General features: G+C 32.6%; 1 protein-coding gene across 1 annotated transcript; it reads right to left on the bottom strand.

Annotated features, from left to right (window-relative positions):
* Nucleotides 1-2,642: 2,642 nt before the first annotated feature.
* LOC133334094 (phospholipase A1 2) lies at nucleotides 2,643-18,233 on the bottom strand. The gene is made up of 3 exons (XM_061542389.1): nucleotides 18,224-18,233; nucleotides 7,965-8,250; nucleotides 2,643-3,531 (listed from the first exon to the last, which is right to left on the bottom strand). Exons 1-3 carry the CDS (start codon nucleotides 18,231-18,233, stop codon nucleotides 2,643-2,645), a joined length of 1,185 nt encoding a protein of 394 aa, XP_061398373.1.
* Between the last annotated feature and the right edge of the window lie 1,446 nt (nucleotides 18,234-19,679).

The following is a 19,679-nucleotide window of genomic DNA, read 5'->3' as shown; positions in this document are numbered from 1 at the left end:
CTCATCTGAAGATTATGATAGTGACAAAGATGTTGAACAAGCACACACGCTCATGCACAGTCACGAAGAAAAAACGGAAGTTTGATAAAGAAACTGTGTAAAGACAATAAACAACAACAACAAAATCAAATTATGAAATATGAACCCTATGAAGCATACAACAGTAATGTCAGCATAGATAATGTGAAAAAAAAAGAAAAATGCAAATCTATAATTAAACAAAGATCGATAAAAACATTTTTTGAAAGTAAACCCTTCATACCTGCTGTTGATAATTTCCATTCATGATATTAGGTTGCTGTGGTGGAGCTGCTACTGCTGCTGGTTGTTGCTGTTGCATAGGTGGTGGCATTTGACCAGGCATAGATGTAGGAGGGCCTGGCTGTGGAGCGGGCCAGCCGGTTGGGGGATATTGTTGCTGTTGAGTTGGTGCACCGCCTGGAGGTGGCATCATTTGCTGAGTTGGTGGTTGCATTGTTGGCAGAGGACAATATGCATTTGGGTTCATCATTTTTCCACACTTATTGGTATTCTACTTTTCTTTTTTATTTTCACAATTTTCTCAAGCACATAAACTTTTCTCTCCGCTGTTTCTCTACAAAACTCCTTAGCAAGCTAATCGATTTGTGGAAAAATATCTTAATTATTTTTGTTTTATTTTCTTTATTATTTTGCACTTTTACCCGTCGATCCTCGTTTGTTCAATCGTTCGTTGGATACTCTGGTGGTGTTCGCACACACAGTATTATTAACACGTAAACACTACAGTTGCAATGACCAAACAAATACACACCTAATTAGCTCTTATTTCGGTTTATCGAATACGTTTGGCATTTGACAATTGACGTGCAAGTATTCCAGACAAAATAATAATGTAAATAGGCTTAAGAAAATTTATTAATTTTCTTTCTGTATTGAAATACAAAATTTTTCTCTTTCAACACTTCCACGTCAGCCCAACATTAGAGCTGGCAAGTAGACGATGTTATTATCGAGGTATCGATAATATTAAACTCGATAGTATTGGCACTATCGACATAAACGAAGAAGGCCGCGAGAGAAGGAATGTTGGATGAAGTTGAAGAATCAAAACAAAAGCAAACAAGTGACATTTTGCCACGTACATTTCAATGGGGGTATGTTCAGTGCGTATGTTATTGCCAGTTTGAAATAAAGTTTTACAGCAAAGGGAAAATCTAATAAGAATTGCATGGTACAATTATAAAAGCTAACAGCAAAACCCAGCTGATCTGATTCCAACGTAATACTAGTGTCAATATGAATATGACAAATTATGTTTGGGAAAAATGTACTCCCGTATTACATTTACTCAATCTATCTGCTGGGAAAGTTCGAGGAAGCAAATCTTTCTTCATGGAATAATTCGCAATTCCCAGCATTTTCATATGTGTTACACATATAAGTGGCAATGGCTCAATCATAGGAAAGATGTGGAAGCAATAGAAATATAAATTTAATAGATTTTCATTCATGTATTTCAATTTTATTTTGAGAATTCGAAAATATAACATTTTCAAAATAAATATAATTTGTTGATAACTTTTTTGTTTACATTTTTCTGTCAAATGACTTTGATAAGGTCACCCAGGTAGCAATCGAAATCGGAAAACAGCTGTTTTTTCTCAAGTCTAATGTCAAAATTTTGATCTTTGTTTACGTTTTGACAGTAAACTTGAGTGGGTGCCGATATCCAGCTGGTCTCCCTGGGTGACCTTATCTATAGGCCTTCCTTATAACAACAAATTTGCATATGGGTTTTTGTATAATTTGTTATACAACAACACTTGCTGTTACCTTCTATTATTATACCATGTAAAAATTGCTGAAATATCGTTATGCCATGTTGTGACAAGATTTTAAACCATGTTATTTGTCTAAAAATTACAGTATGTTTTTTCAACTACTTCTAATCGCACGGAAATTATGGTACAATAATTACATGGTAGGATATATTGAGGTGAACGACACTAAAGCAACTCTGTAAGTAGTGGCTTCTTCTGTCAGATATAAAATAAATATACGCAACAGAATTTTGTGTATATTTGACATTTTTTAATACTTGACTAAAACGCGAAAAATGTATGAAACGCCATGATTTCTTCCCAAAATGTAGTAAGGAATGTTTTTTTATTTTCAAATTAATATACATGATTACCGTGACGTATACGCTATGCAATTGACGTTTGAGATTGAGTGGATTTAGTAGTCTAAACGTTTAAGTACCTTTAGGTGGGTTTTATTGGTAAAAAACCAAATGTTTATTGAAATTATATCTATTTATTGGAATTAATTTTGTGTGGTAAATAGAGGTAAACTGACGCCGATTTATAACTTATATCGCAATAATGTACATTATCACGACTGAAGCTATAGTCTAAACGCGCCTCTTGCCGTGCGGCAAATAATATCCTATCGTTTGTAAACGCAGAATATCATATCTATATCTAAACCAAATAAACAAATATTTTGTATATATGTAAATTAGTATATTTTGTCTAAAATAATACAAATGTGATGTGAAATGTCCATAATTTGTTTACAGTGTTAATGCTACATGTTTGTCAAACATGTTTTATTATAAATAATTTGTATATATGTCAAATAATTTTTCATAAAGTAATTTAATCTACACTATTATCATTTACTACGTTTTCATTTTGTTCTATCTTTTTTCGACGACCCAAGGCATATGGTGGTTCACCATTAGTTTTCACATAAAATGTACCTCTTTTAGGCGTTGATGGTTCACCGCCCATTTTAAATTCCACACCAGATGTGGATAAAATCCATTCACTATCCGATTGCCTTTGACATAATGTACCCCAAAAACCTTTTTTACTCGTTATTGATTCGGCAAAATAATTATAGGCTCGGGAATGGGAACAACCATATATATAGCATTTCTTTTGATCTTTGCCAAAGTTAGGATAAAATGTAGCATGACCAACGGGCTCTTCAAAACCCAAACTACTGCTTGTCTGTATTGATTCAACATAATCGGCATCCGATGGATCCAGACGCTTATTATCATTTATATCACGAAATTTAGGTCCAGCAGGATCCAAGGCAAATATTGTATTTATGCGAAATGGATGAATTTGTTTACCAGCACTTCCGGCAATTTGTGCTCCCAGAGAATGTCCAATAAGATATACATCGCCAAAATACAGGTTTCCTTTCAAGTGTAGAAATCTCATAAATTCCGCCAACAGGAAGCCAAGATCTTCTATTAAATCGACTACGCCAAAATAATTTACATTCGAAGAGATTACACTCCAATCGACAACAATGACATTAAAATCTGTATCGTTGACACTGAATTTGTCATTTTCGTTGCCTGTCACATTATATACCTCAAGATCACTTAGCGGTAAATTTGTATCGTTGTTTGTACTACTACTGATGTTGTAGTGAATTGTTGTCGTTGGCTGGGCAAGTGACATATATGCATTTTTGACAGCTCGATTAAAAGATCCTTTACTTTGACTCATCCATCCATGGATAATAATTCTGAAATATTAAAAAAAAAGTAAAATGATATTATTATACAAAGAATAAACCATGATGAAATTATAAGGTGATGTATCAAAACAAAAACCTTTGTTTTTGTCTCGACCATCTGTCAAATTTTTCCATATAATATTTCACATGGTTGGCAACATCGCACATGGAATTTATGTAGAAATTACCATGATGCAATAATAAGGTGATGTATAAAAACAAAAACATTTTTTTTGTCTCGATTATCTGTCAAATTTTTCCTTATAATATTTGAAAAAGTTGGCAGCATTGCACATCGAATTCAAGTAAAATTGACAACTTTGACAGTTAATCAATACATCAGCTGCTTTAAATGGACTACATATTCATTGTGCCATGGAAATTACATACTTTGGCAGTTAATCAAGTCATCAGCTGCGCTAAATGGCCATCCAATAAACATAATTTTACATTTGAGAACTCTAGGTTGGCAACCCTTTTTATAATACGAGGTTTATCTGTATAATAGTATGTTTACATAGTACCGGATTTAGTTAAACCAGTGAGTTTCAATTGTCAATTCCACTGTATACATGTCAAATAAATCCTCATAGAATAGGTTAACCCGGTAAAAAATTCTAATGTAAATGCCGTTTAACACATGTAAAAGCATAATTGTTCTCTTCCTCTTTACTTTTTAAAAGAAAATCTTATAAAAGAGATAAAATGTCAAAATCGCCCTCAGAGTAGAAAAAATACGAGCGAAAAATGTCAATATTAGTTGGCAATTCCTCAAAATTATCACAATAACTAGTCATAATTTGGAATTATTGGCTACCATGACACAATAAATAGGTACCCAATTTAGCGCAGCTGATTATCCGATAAACTGTCAAAGTGCATAGATGAATTCAACGTGCAATGTTGCCAACCATGGGAAATATTTATAATAAATTTTATTATTATAAAATTTGACAGATGGCCGAATAAAAGCAGATGTTTTTGTTTTGGTACATTACCTTATTATTGCACCATGCTGCTACTTTTTTATTCGGGTTGATTAGGTACCGTAACTGTTTTCTTTTGGGTTCTAAAACGGAAATATTTATGGAATTGTCAAATCATAAGAATCGTTTTATTAAAACCAAAATGGAAACGTAGCCTAAGTCATTTTCAAGAGAAGTCTGCATGTGAAACATTTCGTTTTGAGGGTATGTCTGTTGAATTAAGAGAACCGTAATTTCTCATTTGCACTGATAAGTCTTAAACACATTTCACTTTCATCAACAAAGTCAGTCAATGTAAAGGCCACGGGTTTGTACTTGCTCTTTTTTTCATTCATAAGCTTAATGAAACATTAACGCTGGGCAATGCGGGAAATGCATATTGTATTTCCTCATTCACTGCGTTATCACTTTACTGGGATCATTAACAAATTGTTATAATTGATTACAGTCGAATGTGAATGTTGGAAATGAAATAAACTGCGATGCTGATCTGAATGAGGCATCTCATAATTCGAAATACAAATGACAACGAGAAAAATGTGTTTTTTTTACAATATTATTTGTTTGGCAATTCTCATTACATTATAATTAAAAAAACTCGTACAATATTTGGTCTGTTTCCGCACTGCAAGAATCTACTATTTTTACTATGATATCGAAAAAATTTTAAAATCTAGTAGATTCTTGCAGTACGGGAACAGATCAATTATTTATAATTAAATATCATGGAAATATTAGCCCCGTTTTTGAATTCCCCGGATAACTACACCACAAGAAAAAATATGTTTTAAATTTCAAATTTAAAAAGGGAAAATCGAATACAATTTCAATTAATAGAATTCTAGAATTCTAGCAGTTTCCGGAATAGAGCTAATATGTTACTTATGTATATATATATATATATATATAATGGTTGGCAACACTGCACATCGAATTCAAGTAGAAATTACCCACTTTGATAGTTAATCAAGACATCAGCTGCGCTAAATGGACTACCATTCATTGTGCCATTGTTTAACCTATTTATTGTGTCATGTCATGATTATATCCATGATATAATTATTCCAAAGTAATAGTACGTTTACATTATATCGGATTTCGTTAACCCAGTGGGTTTGAGTTGTCAATTCCATTGTAGATATGTCTATTAAATCAAGATAAAGTGGGTTAAACCGGTAAAAAATTCTAATGTAAATGCCGCTTAAGGCATAGCTACCATCTGATTACATTTTTGGTCTGTTCCAGTACTTTTTAATAGTATATCTATTGCTCTCAGAGTACAAAATAATCTAAAAATGTTCGGAAAAGCAAATCTAGTAAATATGCCAAAATTAGATGGCAATACTTCAAACTCAACATAACAGCAAATCAGAAGTAGGCATTCCTGTTTACCATTTTTACTCGGTCAAATGTTTCGAGTAAAAAGTTTACAAAGAGAACGCCATTTTGTTTTGTACTCTCTTAAATTTGATTCAATGTTTTACCAGTTTTGTGGGTTGAGGAACGTACCATCTGATTACATTTTTGGTCTGTTCCAGTACTTTTTAATAGTAAATCTAAACATTTCAAAATTGCTCTCAGAGTACAAAATAATCTGAAATGTTCGGAAACGCAAATCTAGTAAATATGTCAAAATTAGATGGCAATACTTCAAACTCAACATAACAGCCAATCAGAAGTAGGCATTCCTGTTTACCATTTTTACTCGGCCAAATGTTTCGAGTAAAAAGTTTACAAAGAGAACGCCATTTTGTTTTGTACTCTCTTAAATTTGATTCAATGTTTTACCAGTTTTGTGGGTTGAGGAACGGTTTTCGAGTAAAAAGTTGCAAAACATGTAAAATGAGTAGATTCTTTAAGGTTCTGGAACGGAACTTTTTTAGTTAAATCAAATTACTTTGTTAGGGGTGAAACAAACATTTCCGTTATTCCCTAGTGGATTATGAGAAGAAATCATAACGTTTCATTAATTTTTCATGTTTTAATTGTGTATTGACAAAATGTGCAATACACACAAGAACCAGTTGCGTATATTTATTTCATATTTGACAGAAGAAGCCACTACCCACATTGTTGCTTTTTTTGTTATTTACCACAAGCTGTGCTATAGTCACTTTTTTTGAGTTTCTTATTGCTGTTTTATGTACTAATTGTTCATATTTACATACATCTAGATAAACAAATAAAAAAATGTGAACTGAAATTTATCGATCATTGAAAAAATGTAAAAAATAAAAAAAAATAAATTTAGAATTTATTTGTAAACTGTCGTTTGTAAACACAGGTTTGCAGAATTACACAACACACAATTCAGAGTGGATATAATCTGTTTTTTTTTCAAGTCTAATGTCAATAATTTGGACTTTGTTTTTGTTTTCATAATGGATGTCAATTCACAATAGTGGATGTTGACAGCAATGTTGAGAATCAGCTGATATGCAGCTGGTCTCCTTGAATGATCTTTTTAAAAGACCTTGATGTTCGTTTACTCAATAAATGGTACAAATTGTTGTACCTTTACGCAAAATATAGTAAAAGAGAGAGAATTGAGGGAGCAGATTTGAGTATTTGCAAATTTTTACAATGAAAATTTAAGCAGTAAAGATTTTCCAGTAACGTCAGCTGATAATTAATTAGCTTTTTGTTATGACTTGCAAACAAACAAAATAATTTGTGCTCACGAAACTTGAATTTTTATATATAAATGGACAAAGAAAGTACAGACAACAATAATAAATAAAAACAACAACATTTCTCTTCCTATTATAATATTTGTACCAAACTTTTTGTTTTGATACATCACCTTATTATTGCATAATGAGACAAATAATATAGGTTTACACTGAATTGTCTATTATAAACTAAGCGTTATTATAAATAGTAATAATATTGGAAAAAAATATTGGAAAATAAAAATAAACAAAAAAAGAAAAACATAAACAACGAGTTTTTCAATTGACCTAGAGCCAAAACAAAAATCCACAAGAATAGTAATAATTTTCAAGTATACAATCAATCACAACTTTAAGCGTGTTAAGCTAAGGTCACACTACGCTAATATTTGACTCAAATGTCTATTTTTTGTTTGCCCCAAAAAATGTCAAATTTGCACACTCTTGATTTTGTGTTCACATTACACTCAAATATTTGACATATTTTGTTTGCTCAAACAGCGAGCAAATAGTGTCAAATAATGTAATGGGAAAACATGTTTGACGTGGGGTCACATTGGAAAATATATTTGCACCTTGAAACAGTTTGATCAAACTGTCAGAAAGCATACATTTATTTGCCAGCATTATTTATTATAAATTTGAAAATTTCCTTGCTACCACATTCTTTAAAAAGGTGAAACGTTGAAACTTTTAAGAGAAGTGATGCATTCTTTGCTACAAAAAAAAAACATTGCATTTACGCAACTTAAAAAAGTTCACGTAAGTATGTCTTTAAACTTACCGCGTTGGATGATCAGCATTGAAACCGGATCTTATGACACTATCCACATCGTCGGTGATTATTTCGCGGCCACATTCGGGAAAGTCACGTTTATATAAATAGAATTGCATTTTAACGCGATCATTGCTGACAAATGGTATCCAATGTTTGAAGAATTTTTTCAAAAATGACTTATCAAAGTGACGTTTGAAGAAACCAGTTGGTGCCTTTAGGGTATGGACACAAATGCGATCGGTGCCATTCACCTCATTCGATTCAGCAGGGGCACACGCCACTGGTGTTAATACTAAATGAATGAAAGAAATAACACACACACACACATAGAAACATAGAAAAAGCCGGCATTAAAACAAAGAAATCTCAAACAATAGCTTGGGTAACATTAAATAACATTCTAAAAAAGAAAACGTTTTTGTTTACCATTTGTCAAAAATATATTTAACACAATAAATAACAATGTTATTTTAATTAATTTTGACCACACCTCCGGAAATGCATACATTTTGTTATTGTTGTTTTACTTTTTTACTCTTAACAGATAATTTCACTTCGATTACGAATTCAAAATTCAATACGAAAATGTGTGACGATGCCAAAAATTATGAATGACCAATTTAGCTTCAGCTGCATGAAAAAAAAACAAAAATGCTACAACGCTGACCTGCTCAATGGTGAGTTAATAACCGACTGACCATTGTTTATTTTGGTTTTCTGATCAAGCAGCGAAATTGAAATGCCAGCCAGCCAGTATGTGATTTGTGGACGCACAGTGCATCCAACAAGATTGTTTTTATAGCCTCAACCGTAAAATGGAAGTTACATGAAGATAACTAGCATGTAAAGATAATCTCGAATTTATATAATTTTGAGAATTATTTAAAAAGTAAAACAATCAGGTTTTGTGCGATAATTGCTTAAATTTATTCTGAAACTTGTTGATAGTACATACTTTAATATTTATTATTGTTAACGAAAAAACGGTTTTGCGGATTTCAAAAACTGTTATTCGGATTTCAAAATCTGTTTCGAATTACGAAATCCACTCGATCTCAAATGTCAATTCTATAGCGTATACGTCAAATATAATCCACTGAATTTGTGAACATGATGAAATGCGGATTTACATATAACATTTGATCCTGATTAAAGGACGAATCAGGGTTTACTTTCATAATCAGGCTGAATTTACCATGATTTTTCATACAAATTTATATCATCGTGCGGCAGGGTTTATTTTAAAGTACATTTACATATACGATTTTAAATCGACTCGATTAACGAAATCCAAAAATACAACCTAATTGTTTACACATACCTTTAATCGTGATCTAAATACGGATCAGCTGATGTTTTTTAGTATACATACAAAATTATAAATTTGCTGCAAAAAATTTGTTTGCAATTTGAACATGAAACGAAGAATTACAACAATGGAATTGTTTTTGCAATGCTGTGATCGTTTGGAAATTATAAAAAAACAATGAAAAACACAAAATTTCTATAAATATTTGTTATTTATTTGCAAAACTTGCAACAGTTTTCACATGTTGTTTGTTTTTAAATTTTAAGGTTGCCAAAATCAAAATTATTTACAGGAAAACAAAAATTATTTACAGAATTTTTATGTTTTTAGGTGTTTTTTTTTACATTCCAAACGATCATAACATTGCTAAAACATCTCCATTATTGTAATTTTTCTTTTAATTTTCAAATTGCAAACAAATATTTTTGGCATAAATTAATAATTTTGTATGTATACTAACAAACATCAGCTGATCGGCATTTATATCATGATAAAAGGTATGTGTAAACAATTATTGTGTATTTCTGGATTTCGTTAATCGAGTCGATTTAAAATCGTATATGTAAATGTACTTTAAAGTAAACAAACAAACGATATACTTAAAGTATTGCCATGTTGGTACTTTGAGAAGAGAGATGTATTTTTTGGTACAGACGCATTGTTATTTTTCAATTTATCTTGATTTATTATACAATTTCGAGCAAACCGATATTAGTGGGTTTAATTTTTTTACATTGAACCGAGTCAAATACACCTTAAATGACTTTATGAGGATTTATTTGAAATATCTTTAAAGGAATTGCCAGTATAAACCCACTGGGTTAACGATATCCAGTACAATGTAAACGTACTATTCACCTACTTTATGTGGATTTTTATATCAAATGCAATGAAATTGACAATTTGATTCCACTGGATTAACGAAATCCAGCACAATCTAAACGCGCTTTTAGCTTAGCCATTAAATCGAGATAATGCATAATATCATCATAGATACTTTAATATAAACGTGACCTAATGTAAGTAAAATATATTCCAACAGAGTTGTTAAATTTTGGCGGTCGAAAAGGAAATCTATGTTCTTATATTCTCTGCTCCATCCCTTTGTATGAACTGTATTGGTATTAAAGCAATAACTACAATGTTCATATAGGAACGCCAACAGAAAAAGAGAACACAACATAAGTGTGTAAAACTATTTACTCCCGCAGCATGCGTCAAAGTTATCATGTGTATAACTTCTGATGGTGTTAATCGGTTATTGTAATTATTATCTCATTGTGGAGAAGACAGTAAATTAAAAAGGGAATGAATAATAAAAGATGAACAATTCGGTATGTATGTGACGTTTATACGATGGCAGAGAATGTAAAAGTAAGTTTGAAATGAATAAATAGTTGGATGCTTTATAATTTCTTAGTTTTGGGAACTCCTCCTTTATTTTAAACCTTCAAAACCTTTATTTGTGTATATCAATTATACAAGGTAGGGTATCTTTTGTCAACAAAAAGAAAATACACCTCTACATTGTGGCCTATAATGTCAGAATAAATAAAACTCATTGCAACAAGTCGTTCGGTTCATTTGACATATTTTTAACATTTTACCAAAAATGCAAAAAAATTAATGGAATGCCAGGTTTTCTTTCTAAAATTAAATTGGGAATATATAAATTAGATATGGATTAATTCACAAATCGATTTCGATTAACGAAATTCAAAAATACATCTTAACTGTTAGTGTATATACAACATTTTTAATTTGCGCCAAAAATATTTGTTTGCAATGTATTAATTGTTTGGAAAATACAAAAATTCCTTCTAAACACAATAATTATATCAATAATATGCATTTTCTTTCGTGTTTGCATTTGACATCTATTAAATATAAAAACAACATGTAAAAAAATTTGAAAATATTGTGTGATTTAAAATATAAATCGGATTTAAAAAATAAATAGAAATATAAACCCTGCTGCACGATTATTGAGCCTTTAGCACCGAATCAGCCTTTCATCATGATTAATTTCGAGGCAAAACATAGGCTTCGCATGGTACAATTTTCAAGGTAGGGCAGCATAAGTTGAATAACAAAAAAAAAAACAACTATGTAGGTTGTGGCAACAAGTGGTTGTGTTCATTTGACATACGATTTCTTTCCAAAATCTAGTAGGGAAAACCATGAAATATTTGTTTCATCCATAACAAAGTAATTACCTTCAGACCGGGCGCTTTAAACACATCATTTTCATTTTAATTAAGTTTAAATATATTTTAATTTATTTATATATCAAAATATGTATTTTGATTTGTAATAATTATACCATGAGGCTTCACAGAAAAAGCAATAATGTCAGAATATATAAAAGTAAATGCAACACGTCGTTCTGCTCATTTGACATATTTTTTTAACATTTTACCAAATACGCGAAAAGTGAATGGAATGCCAGGTTTTGTTTTCAAAAACGAGTTGGGGATATGATTTACGTATTGACTCATTCACAAATCATATATTTCTTCTTACAGATGTTGTAAAATTCATCTTCAAACAAATCCATTTTCGAATATATTTTGTTATATTTTTTAAAACAACGAAAAAGCCAGTGAAAATAGCCTTAATTTATTTACAAGATTTCGTAAATCCACATCATATAAAATGAGTATTTAAATGCGCTATAACTGAAAACCCTAGCTTCTTTGATTCCTATGTAACAGCCTATGTGATAGTATGTATTATCTAGATTTAATTGCTAAACAGAGCTATATTTGCCTCGATCCGTTCATCATATCATTACAACTTTTTAAACGACATATACATTAGAACCGGGTTAACCTACTTTATGAGGATTTATTTGACATATATGCAAAGAAATTGACAATTGAAACCCACTGGGTTGAGGATATCCGGTTAAATGTAAACATGCTATTACTAAATCGAGATAATACGGTTATAGCGTGCTAGTAGGGACCAAGTCGAGTATCCCTCCTTCTGTTTTACTCATGCATGCTTCCAAGTCAATTCTGATAAGACCATTAGATGTATGTTCGCAGTCAGATTCGAATTAACACTCCGGTTTTTTATCTTTAGAAATTTTTTAAAATTATTATTTTGTCATCAGTAGTAGTGTAACTTCGGTTAATGTGGACCACCATTTTCTTTTTTTATATTGTGGGCGTACCAAATGTAAAAAATGAAAACAAATTATTTTCAAGACATAGTATATTTGTCGTCTAAATATATTCCAGATCAAACATTATATATACATAATATATATATTGCCTATTTGTCAAATAAATCCTCATAAAGTAGGTTAACCCTGAAAAAAGTTAAAATGTAAATACCGTTTTAACTATAAAAATGTTATTGTATTATATTTAAAGAACTCAAAACTGCGAACAAAAACAACTTGACGGGTAATATGGACCAGTATGTGCGGGTAATGTGGACCAGTAAGTTAAATGTTAGGTTTTGGACTGGTTGTGATAAATTTCAATTTATTGCAATCTTGTGGAACAATAAATGCAAAAATATATGGGTATGAACCTATATATTTTTGGAATGGCCCCCATTTAAGGGTACCGCCGTATTCTGAAGGTCCTAGCTTCAATAAACAACCGAAGTAGCTGTAATTTCGCATATCGAGTTTTCAGAGGATGGAATACCTCCTCATGGAAATGTTTTTAATATGGGGCCATGTTTGAAACTTGTCCCCAAGAAAATGTCCCGTTGACATGAATTGAACGTACTTGATTATGTGATCTTTATGCATTTCTGAAACTTATGCTAAATATCATATCATTCGTCAAGATTAGACTCGTTTGCGTACAATGGAACAAATTTATGTAGAGCAAACTTTATACACGCTATTCTGTAGGCCACAGTCTTCAAAATTTAATCTCAATCAGACACCCGTTTGAAATATATGTGGAAGCTGTGTCTGCATCTGCACCATTTCCAAAATAAAACTCAATAACGTCATTCTAACCTCAATTCGATACGTTGTACAAAATTTACTTCAACTCCAACGAACATATATGGGAGCTATATCTAAATCTGAACCGATTCTAACGAAATTTGCAAAAGATTAATTTATATTAACTTCAATACATTGTACAAAATTGTGTGTCAATCGTAAAAATTTTAGGTCTGTAGTGCACAATTTACATAAAATCAGGGGAAATATATATGAGATCTATATCTAAATCTGAACCGATTCTCACAAAACTTATCACACATCATTCTAGACCCAATTCAGTACGCTGTTTCAAATTACGTGCAAATCGAATGATATATAGGGACCTTGATGCACCATTTACATAAAATCGGACGTAAATATATATGGGAACTATATCAAAATCTGAACCGATTTTCCCCAATGTCAGTAGGGTTCGTCCTTGGGGCAAACAAATGAGCTATACCAAATTTCATCCCAATCGGAGTATAAATGCGGCCTGTACTTTGTTTACAATTTAACACCAACAGACGGACGGATGGGCATGCATAAATCGAATCTGAAAGTGAATCTATGCATATTCTTGAAAGGAACCATGTGTCTATCTCATGTCTTTTGCCTGTTACAAAAATATGCTCAAAGACATAATACCCTGTACCACAGTGTGGTGAAGGGTATACAATTTTACCTTCCTTATCAGAGTATTCCTTATAAGAGTATAGATTTGTTTGAAAAATATGTCTTAAAACTTTGGGACCAATAAGAGTCTTCGTAAAAGTCTTAGATGAAGTTCGTTATAAGCGCACTGGACTGAACAACTCTGATTTTGCAATAACAATAAATGTTTCTCCTTAAAGTATGCTATAAAATTAGTCAATATACAAAATACTGCCTAAAAATACCGGATTTGGTTAATCCAATTAATTATAGTACGTTTACATTGTACCGGGTCGGTTTAAATTGTCAATTCCATTGTTTATATGTCAAATAAATCCTTATGAAGTAGGTTACAATGACATGTTGCAATAATAAGAGGTAAGTTATTGGTAGCTGCTGATTACGATATTTTTGTGCCCTTGTTCTGTCAAAACAATAACAGAATTTTGTCTTAAAATAGACAAGATATTAAAATATTTTCAAATTTAGATGTCATTAACATTTAACATTATTTCATTCGAAAGTAAAATCTTTCAATATTTTGGGAAGAAATATTATTATTATAATTATATTTGCAACCCCATATTGGAAAAAAATTGACATTGCCTTAATTTTTCGTGATATTTTCCTAATTTAATAAAAATATCTCAACCTGTTGAATATGTTTATATGTAAATATGACATAATAAGATGTTACACTAGACTACATTTTTTTTTTGTTAATTTCGTCAAGTAAGCCTACATCTTATTATTGTAGCATTGGTTAACCCTGTAAACAGTTCTAATGTAAATGCCGTTTTAGAGTAGTATTCAAATTATATAAATTTGATTTGTCAGCTCTTATTTGTTAAAAATAAATTTCACTGGTTTCATAATTTCTTCGGTTTATGGGAATTAATCAATTGTTGAGCGAAGTCAATAATCCTAGTTCATTCGAGAGCCAGACATGTACTTTTCTAACACAATTGGTTATTCCGATGTTCCAGTGAGGAATAATGCACATCACCATAAAAGCTATACTCCAAACATGGCTTAAAGCTAGTTTTCGTTTACCCAGCAGGTTTAAATTGTTCATTCCTTTGAATATATGCCAAAAAAATCTCATAACCCACTAAAAAGTTCTAATTTAAATATTGTTTAACGGCCAATTATACACATACCCATTTACATATAGGTAATAAAGCCAATCACATAAATCAGTTTTATATATATTTTTCTGTTAAATGCGAGTACTATCTTCAAAAGTAATTTGTAAACTATTTTAGAAATTTTAAAATATTCTCATATTATTTTAAATTTCAAAATGTTCTCATTTTAGCACATACCTATTTTAATTTAAAAATTCCATTTTTATTTTACGGTATATAAATACCCTCTAAAGGTGTGTGTTTCATATCACACAGCATTTGAAGACACAACAATGAGGATTTTTACAATTGGAATTATTTCTGTACTTTTAGTACTCGTTCAAGCAGCATCCATCGAAGTTGGGGAACGATGTTCTTCGGAAGAACATGATAAAAGTTTTAATTTTGCTCTTGCGCTGAGTCGTGGCAATAAAATGAACATGGAAACTGATCCAGCCGATATAACAAGGACAATTAGAAATGTTTTCAACCGCATGAAGAGAGATGAACGTATGATTGATATTGGTATGCCGGAAATAGTGTTATATGGTGAAGTAATACTTGGAAACATGGAAAAATTGGCGGAAAACTGAGACCACTGATGTCAAAAAAAAATTAAAGATGAACAAATCACAAATTATGTTTAAATATATATTTTCTTAACAAAATACTAACTATAATCCATTATAATAAAAACTAGCTTTGCATTGAATTTTTCTTGCGTACATATCAGTGTCAATATGACATTTATTTAATTTAATGAATTTTTCGCAATATGGTTAGATGTGCTAAAGATTTACACTTTATATTACATTAATTTTTTGCGGTATTTTCCTTTTTTAATAAAATAGCAAAGGGTGACGTAGGAGATGACAGATATCAAGCAACGGCTCCGATTGACTTTCACATGGAAAAACCCAGGCTTATCCCTCGTTCATCTAAATTGTGGACACTGACCTCCCCGCGGTGTCACCTGGGGTAGCTATTTTCATCACCCGTTGAAATAGTGAGCTGATATGTGCCGCGAGTTCACCCATAAGAACTATACAAAAATAGGTTGAGGCGTCGGGTTAGTTGCCCACACTCGGAAAACCCAACCTACTAGGAAAAAGATAAGAAAAAGAAAACCAAACCCCCTAATGTTGGCGACCCTCGCACTTGGAATGTGCGCACGTTGTACAAAACAGGCGTAGTTTTCACTCTGACGGATGTACTCAAGAAGTACAAAGCCGATATTATTGCCTTACAGGAAATGCGACGGAAAGGGACAGACGTAAGTAATTAGATTACGCACTGTAGCTGCCATGAAACGAGATACGAATTTGGCTGCGGATTTATGGTTAACAGGAGAATAAAAGACCTCGTCTCCAGATTCACTCCAATAGATGACTTTATAGCTATAATCCGTATAAAAACGAAGTTCATCTATATCCGACCGAAGACAAAGATTAGCAGAACAAAAACATATTTTACTAGAAACAGCATTTGACCGCTGCCCTGGCCACGACATTAAAATTCTACTAGGCGATTTTAATGCAAAAATCGGAAATTGGGCCTCCATGAAGAAACATCCGACAATGACATGAGGTTGATTGACTTCGACGCAACAAAAAACATGGTAATTGGATGCACCAGATTCAAGCATATCGATATACACAAGACCACCTAGATCTCTCCTGATCAAGCAACGAAAAATCAAATTGAATATGTTGTGATAGACGGAAGGCATTCAGTGTATTAGACGTTCGATCGATCAGAGGAACGAATATCGATTCGGACCACTACCTTGTAGTAGCCAAGTTTCGCACTCGTCGTAATGTAGCAGCAGCCCCCTCCATACAAACTGCAGCAAAAGCAACTCTTGGGTACCAAAAACCACCACCAAGAAACCTATGTACGATCAGGAGGGTCGTAATGCTGCCGATGTGAAAAAGGCAGCGTATAGGACAATCCTGCAGACAGTAGCAACAATTATTGGAAGAAAAGGAGAGAGGAGAAACGTATTTTCTGAAAATAGAAGAAAGCGTGAGCGTGAGCAAATCGAGTCGTACAGGAGTCAGAATGAAGTCCGGAAATTTTACCAACGAGTAAAACATCAAACCGAAGGCTTTGGTGTAGGCACATCTTCCTGTAGAGATGAAGAATTAAACCTGGTGACATATACAGACAGCGTGTTGAGGATTTGGATGGATCATTTTGAAAAGCTTCTGGTATCAAATAGTAGCGGTGAAGCGGATATCCCAGAACCAATAATAGATGACGGTATAGAGTGTGTACCACCTAGCCAAAATGAAGTCAGAATAGCAATCAATCGGCTGAAGAATAATAAAGCATCAGGTGCCGGTGGGTTACAGGCCGAACTATTCAAGTCTGGTGGTCAGATGACCAAGCTGATGGTATCAACGCGCAAGACGTCCAGTAGACTCGGACCAACTGTGGAACTTGAGAACTACAGCTTCGAGGTAGTTAAAGATTTTATATACCTTGGTACCGCCATAAATAAAACTTATGACATCAGTTTTGAAATTCGGAGACGCTGATACTTCCCGTGCTGTTATATGGATCGAAAGCATGGGTACTCGCGCAAGCAGATGAGGCAGCCCTACTGGCCGATCTGCGTTGATGGTGAATATCGGCGTCGAATGAACAACGAATTTTACAATATATACGCGGAAATCGACATAGTGAGTCGTATTGAGCCATGTTTTAAGCTAATGAATGAGAATGCAGCAGCAGAAGGGGAAGGCCACGAATTAGATGGAAAGACCAAGAAGAATACAACATCTCGGAACATGGCCTTTCAAATTGGAGGAGATGGGCACAAGACAGAAATATTTTTTAAGCTCGGCTTATGGAACAACCGTTTTGTAACAAGACAGCTAGTAAGTATGTATTGGGAAGAATTCTTATTATAATCATATTTACAAGTCATATTACGAAAAAAAATTGACAATGGAGAAAATACACCTCTACCTTATGGGCAATAATTTCAGAATAAATGAAAACAAATGCAACAAGTCGTTCTGTTCATTTGACATATTTTAACATTTTACCAAAAACGCGAAAAATGAATGGAATGTCAGGTTTTTTTCAAAATCGATTTGGTTTATGATTTATATATTGATTCATTCACAAATCATACATTTCTTCTTAAGAATGTTGTAAAATTTTTAAAAACAATTTACCCAATTTTCCTGTTGGATCATTTTTAAAAACATACCTATTACCATGATACAATGTAACTGCAAAACTACAACAAATACAACTCAGCAACAACTACAAAGAACATTGTTATTGTATGTAACACTACTGACCATAAAATCTTATTTTAATATAAAATTCATGATGCTCTCAAACTGTATTTTTTGCATAGAAACTAAAGAACACACCTAATAACTACTCGAAAAGAAAAATTATCAGCTGATTTCTTATTTACTCTCTTTGTGTACAAATAAACATTGTGGCTACTATGCATCATACCCTTTCCTAAACAAGACAATTTTGTTGTAAATTCGTTCTTTATCAGGTCTTTGGCTTGTTCCCCCAATTCCAAAGCAAACAATTAGAGTTTGACTATTGTTTGCGCCGCAACTCTCTCCATCGGTTTGTGTTTGTAAGCATATGAACGGTAATAATAAGCATATGAACGAAAATTGTCTTGTGCAATTGAGAACAGATCCTTTTTCCTTCTTCTGATTTGAAAATTATATCATTCCTGATGTAAATGTTCTTTTCGAAGAAGTTCATTGTTAAATTGTTTAGAAGGTGGTTTCCCATCTTCCCCACCTATCGAACATAAATTCTAAAGCATCCTCGGAGTATGAAGGAAGGCGAAAGCAAAGCGGGATGCTGTAATTATTGCCGTACATCCGCATAAACGGGACATGTGCAGGATGTTGATCGCAGTTGCCGATAATCAGATGTATTGACAGTAATTATATTTCCCGAATTACATCTTGCAAAATTTTCTCCAGCATTTCCAAATTGTATTCCAGGATTGGTATGAAGCCAATTAGCTTTTTACACAAACCAAACAATTGAATTCTAAGAGCGTATATGACGTCCTTCTCACCTTCTTCAGTGGCTCTCAGCTGATCAAATTAGAGCATATGTTCGATCCTCTGCTGCCATTCCGTCTATTATTGCGATCAATGTTTCCAATACAGATTTGTCAAATGTCAGAATCCGTGGCTTCTGTTGCCAATTTAGGACGCATTCGGTACTGGGCAAGGAAAAATTCAGCACACTTCTGATGTACTTATATATTTTTTGTTGCATGGTGGCTGAGAGTCATTTGTAATGACACGTGCGAACTCTATAGCATTTTTGCTAGCATCTTTTCCTGGGAATATGCCGTTCGTACGTATTGACGCAACTTCTTCGCGGAGTGAAATATTTTCGGCTTGAGCAAGATGTAGCTGTTCTCTTAAATGCTGAATTATATATATATCGATACATTTCTCCAAAACCTCCAACTGTTTCCACCACTATTTAAAATTTGAAAAAAGAGAAATATGTACTTGGTTTGGAATTCAACAGCAAACGAACAAAAATTACATATTTCATTATTTTCCGGTAATGGCGGTGTTGTGTGTTCAATGAGGTCAATAGGTACAATAGTACAATCTGTACAATCAATAGCTGAATTATATATATATATTATATTATCTGCCCTG

Source organism: Musca vetustissima, unplaced genomic scaffold (genome assembly GCF_032173495.1).
Source record: "Musca vetustissima isolate MV318-11 ecotype Yass unplaced genomic scaffold, APGP_CSIRO_Mvet_v1 utg2595, whole genome shotgun sequence".
Lineage (NCBI taxonomy): Eukaryota > Metazoa > Arthropoda > Insecta > Diptera > Muscidae > Musca > Musca vetustissima.
Note: the sequence above shows the minus strand (reverse complement) of the source record. Positions and strands in the feature narration are given on the sequence as shown.

Excerpts from the sequence above, each read along its gene's own strand:
- LOC133334094 (XM_061542389.1), bottom strand. Across the intron at positions 3,532-7,964 it reads AATGCTGATCATCCAACGCG|AATTATTATCCATGGATGGA; the intron begins GTAAGTTTAAAG and ends TTAATATTTCAG.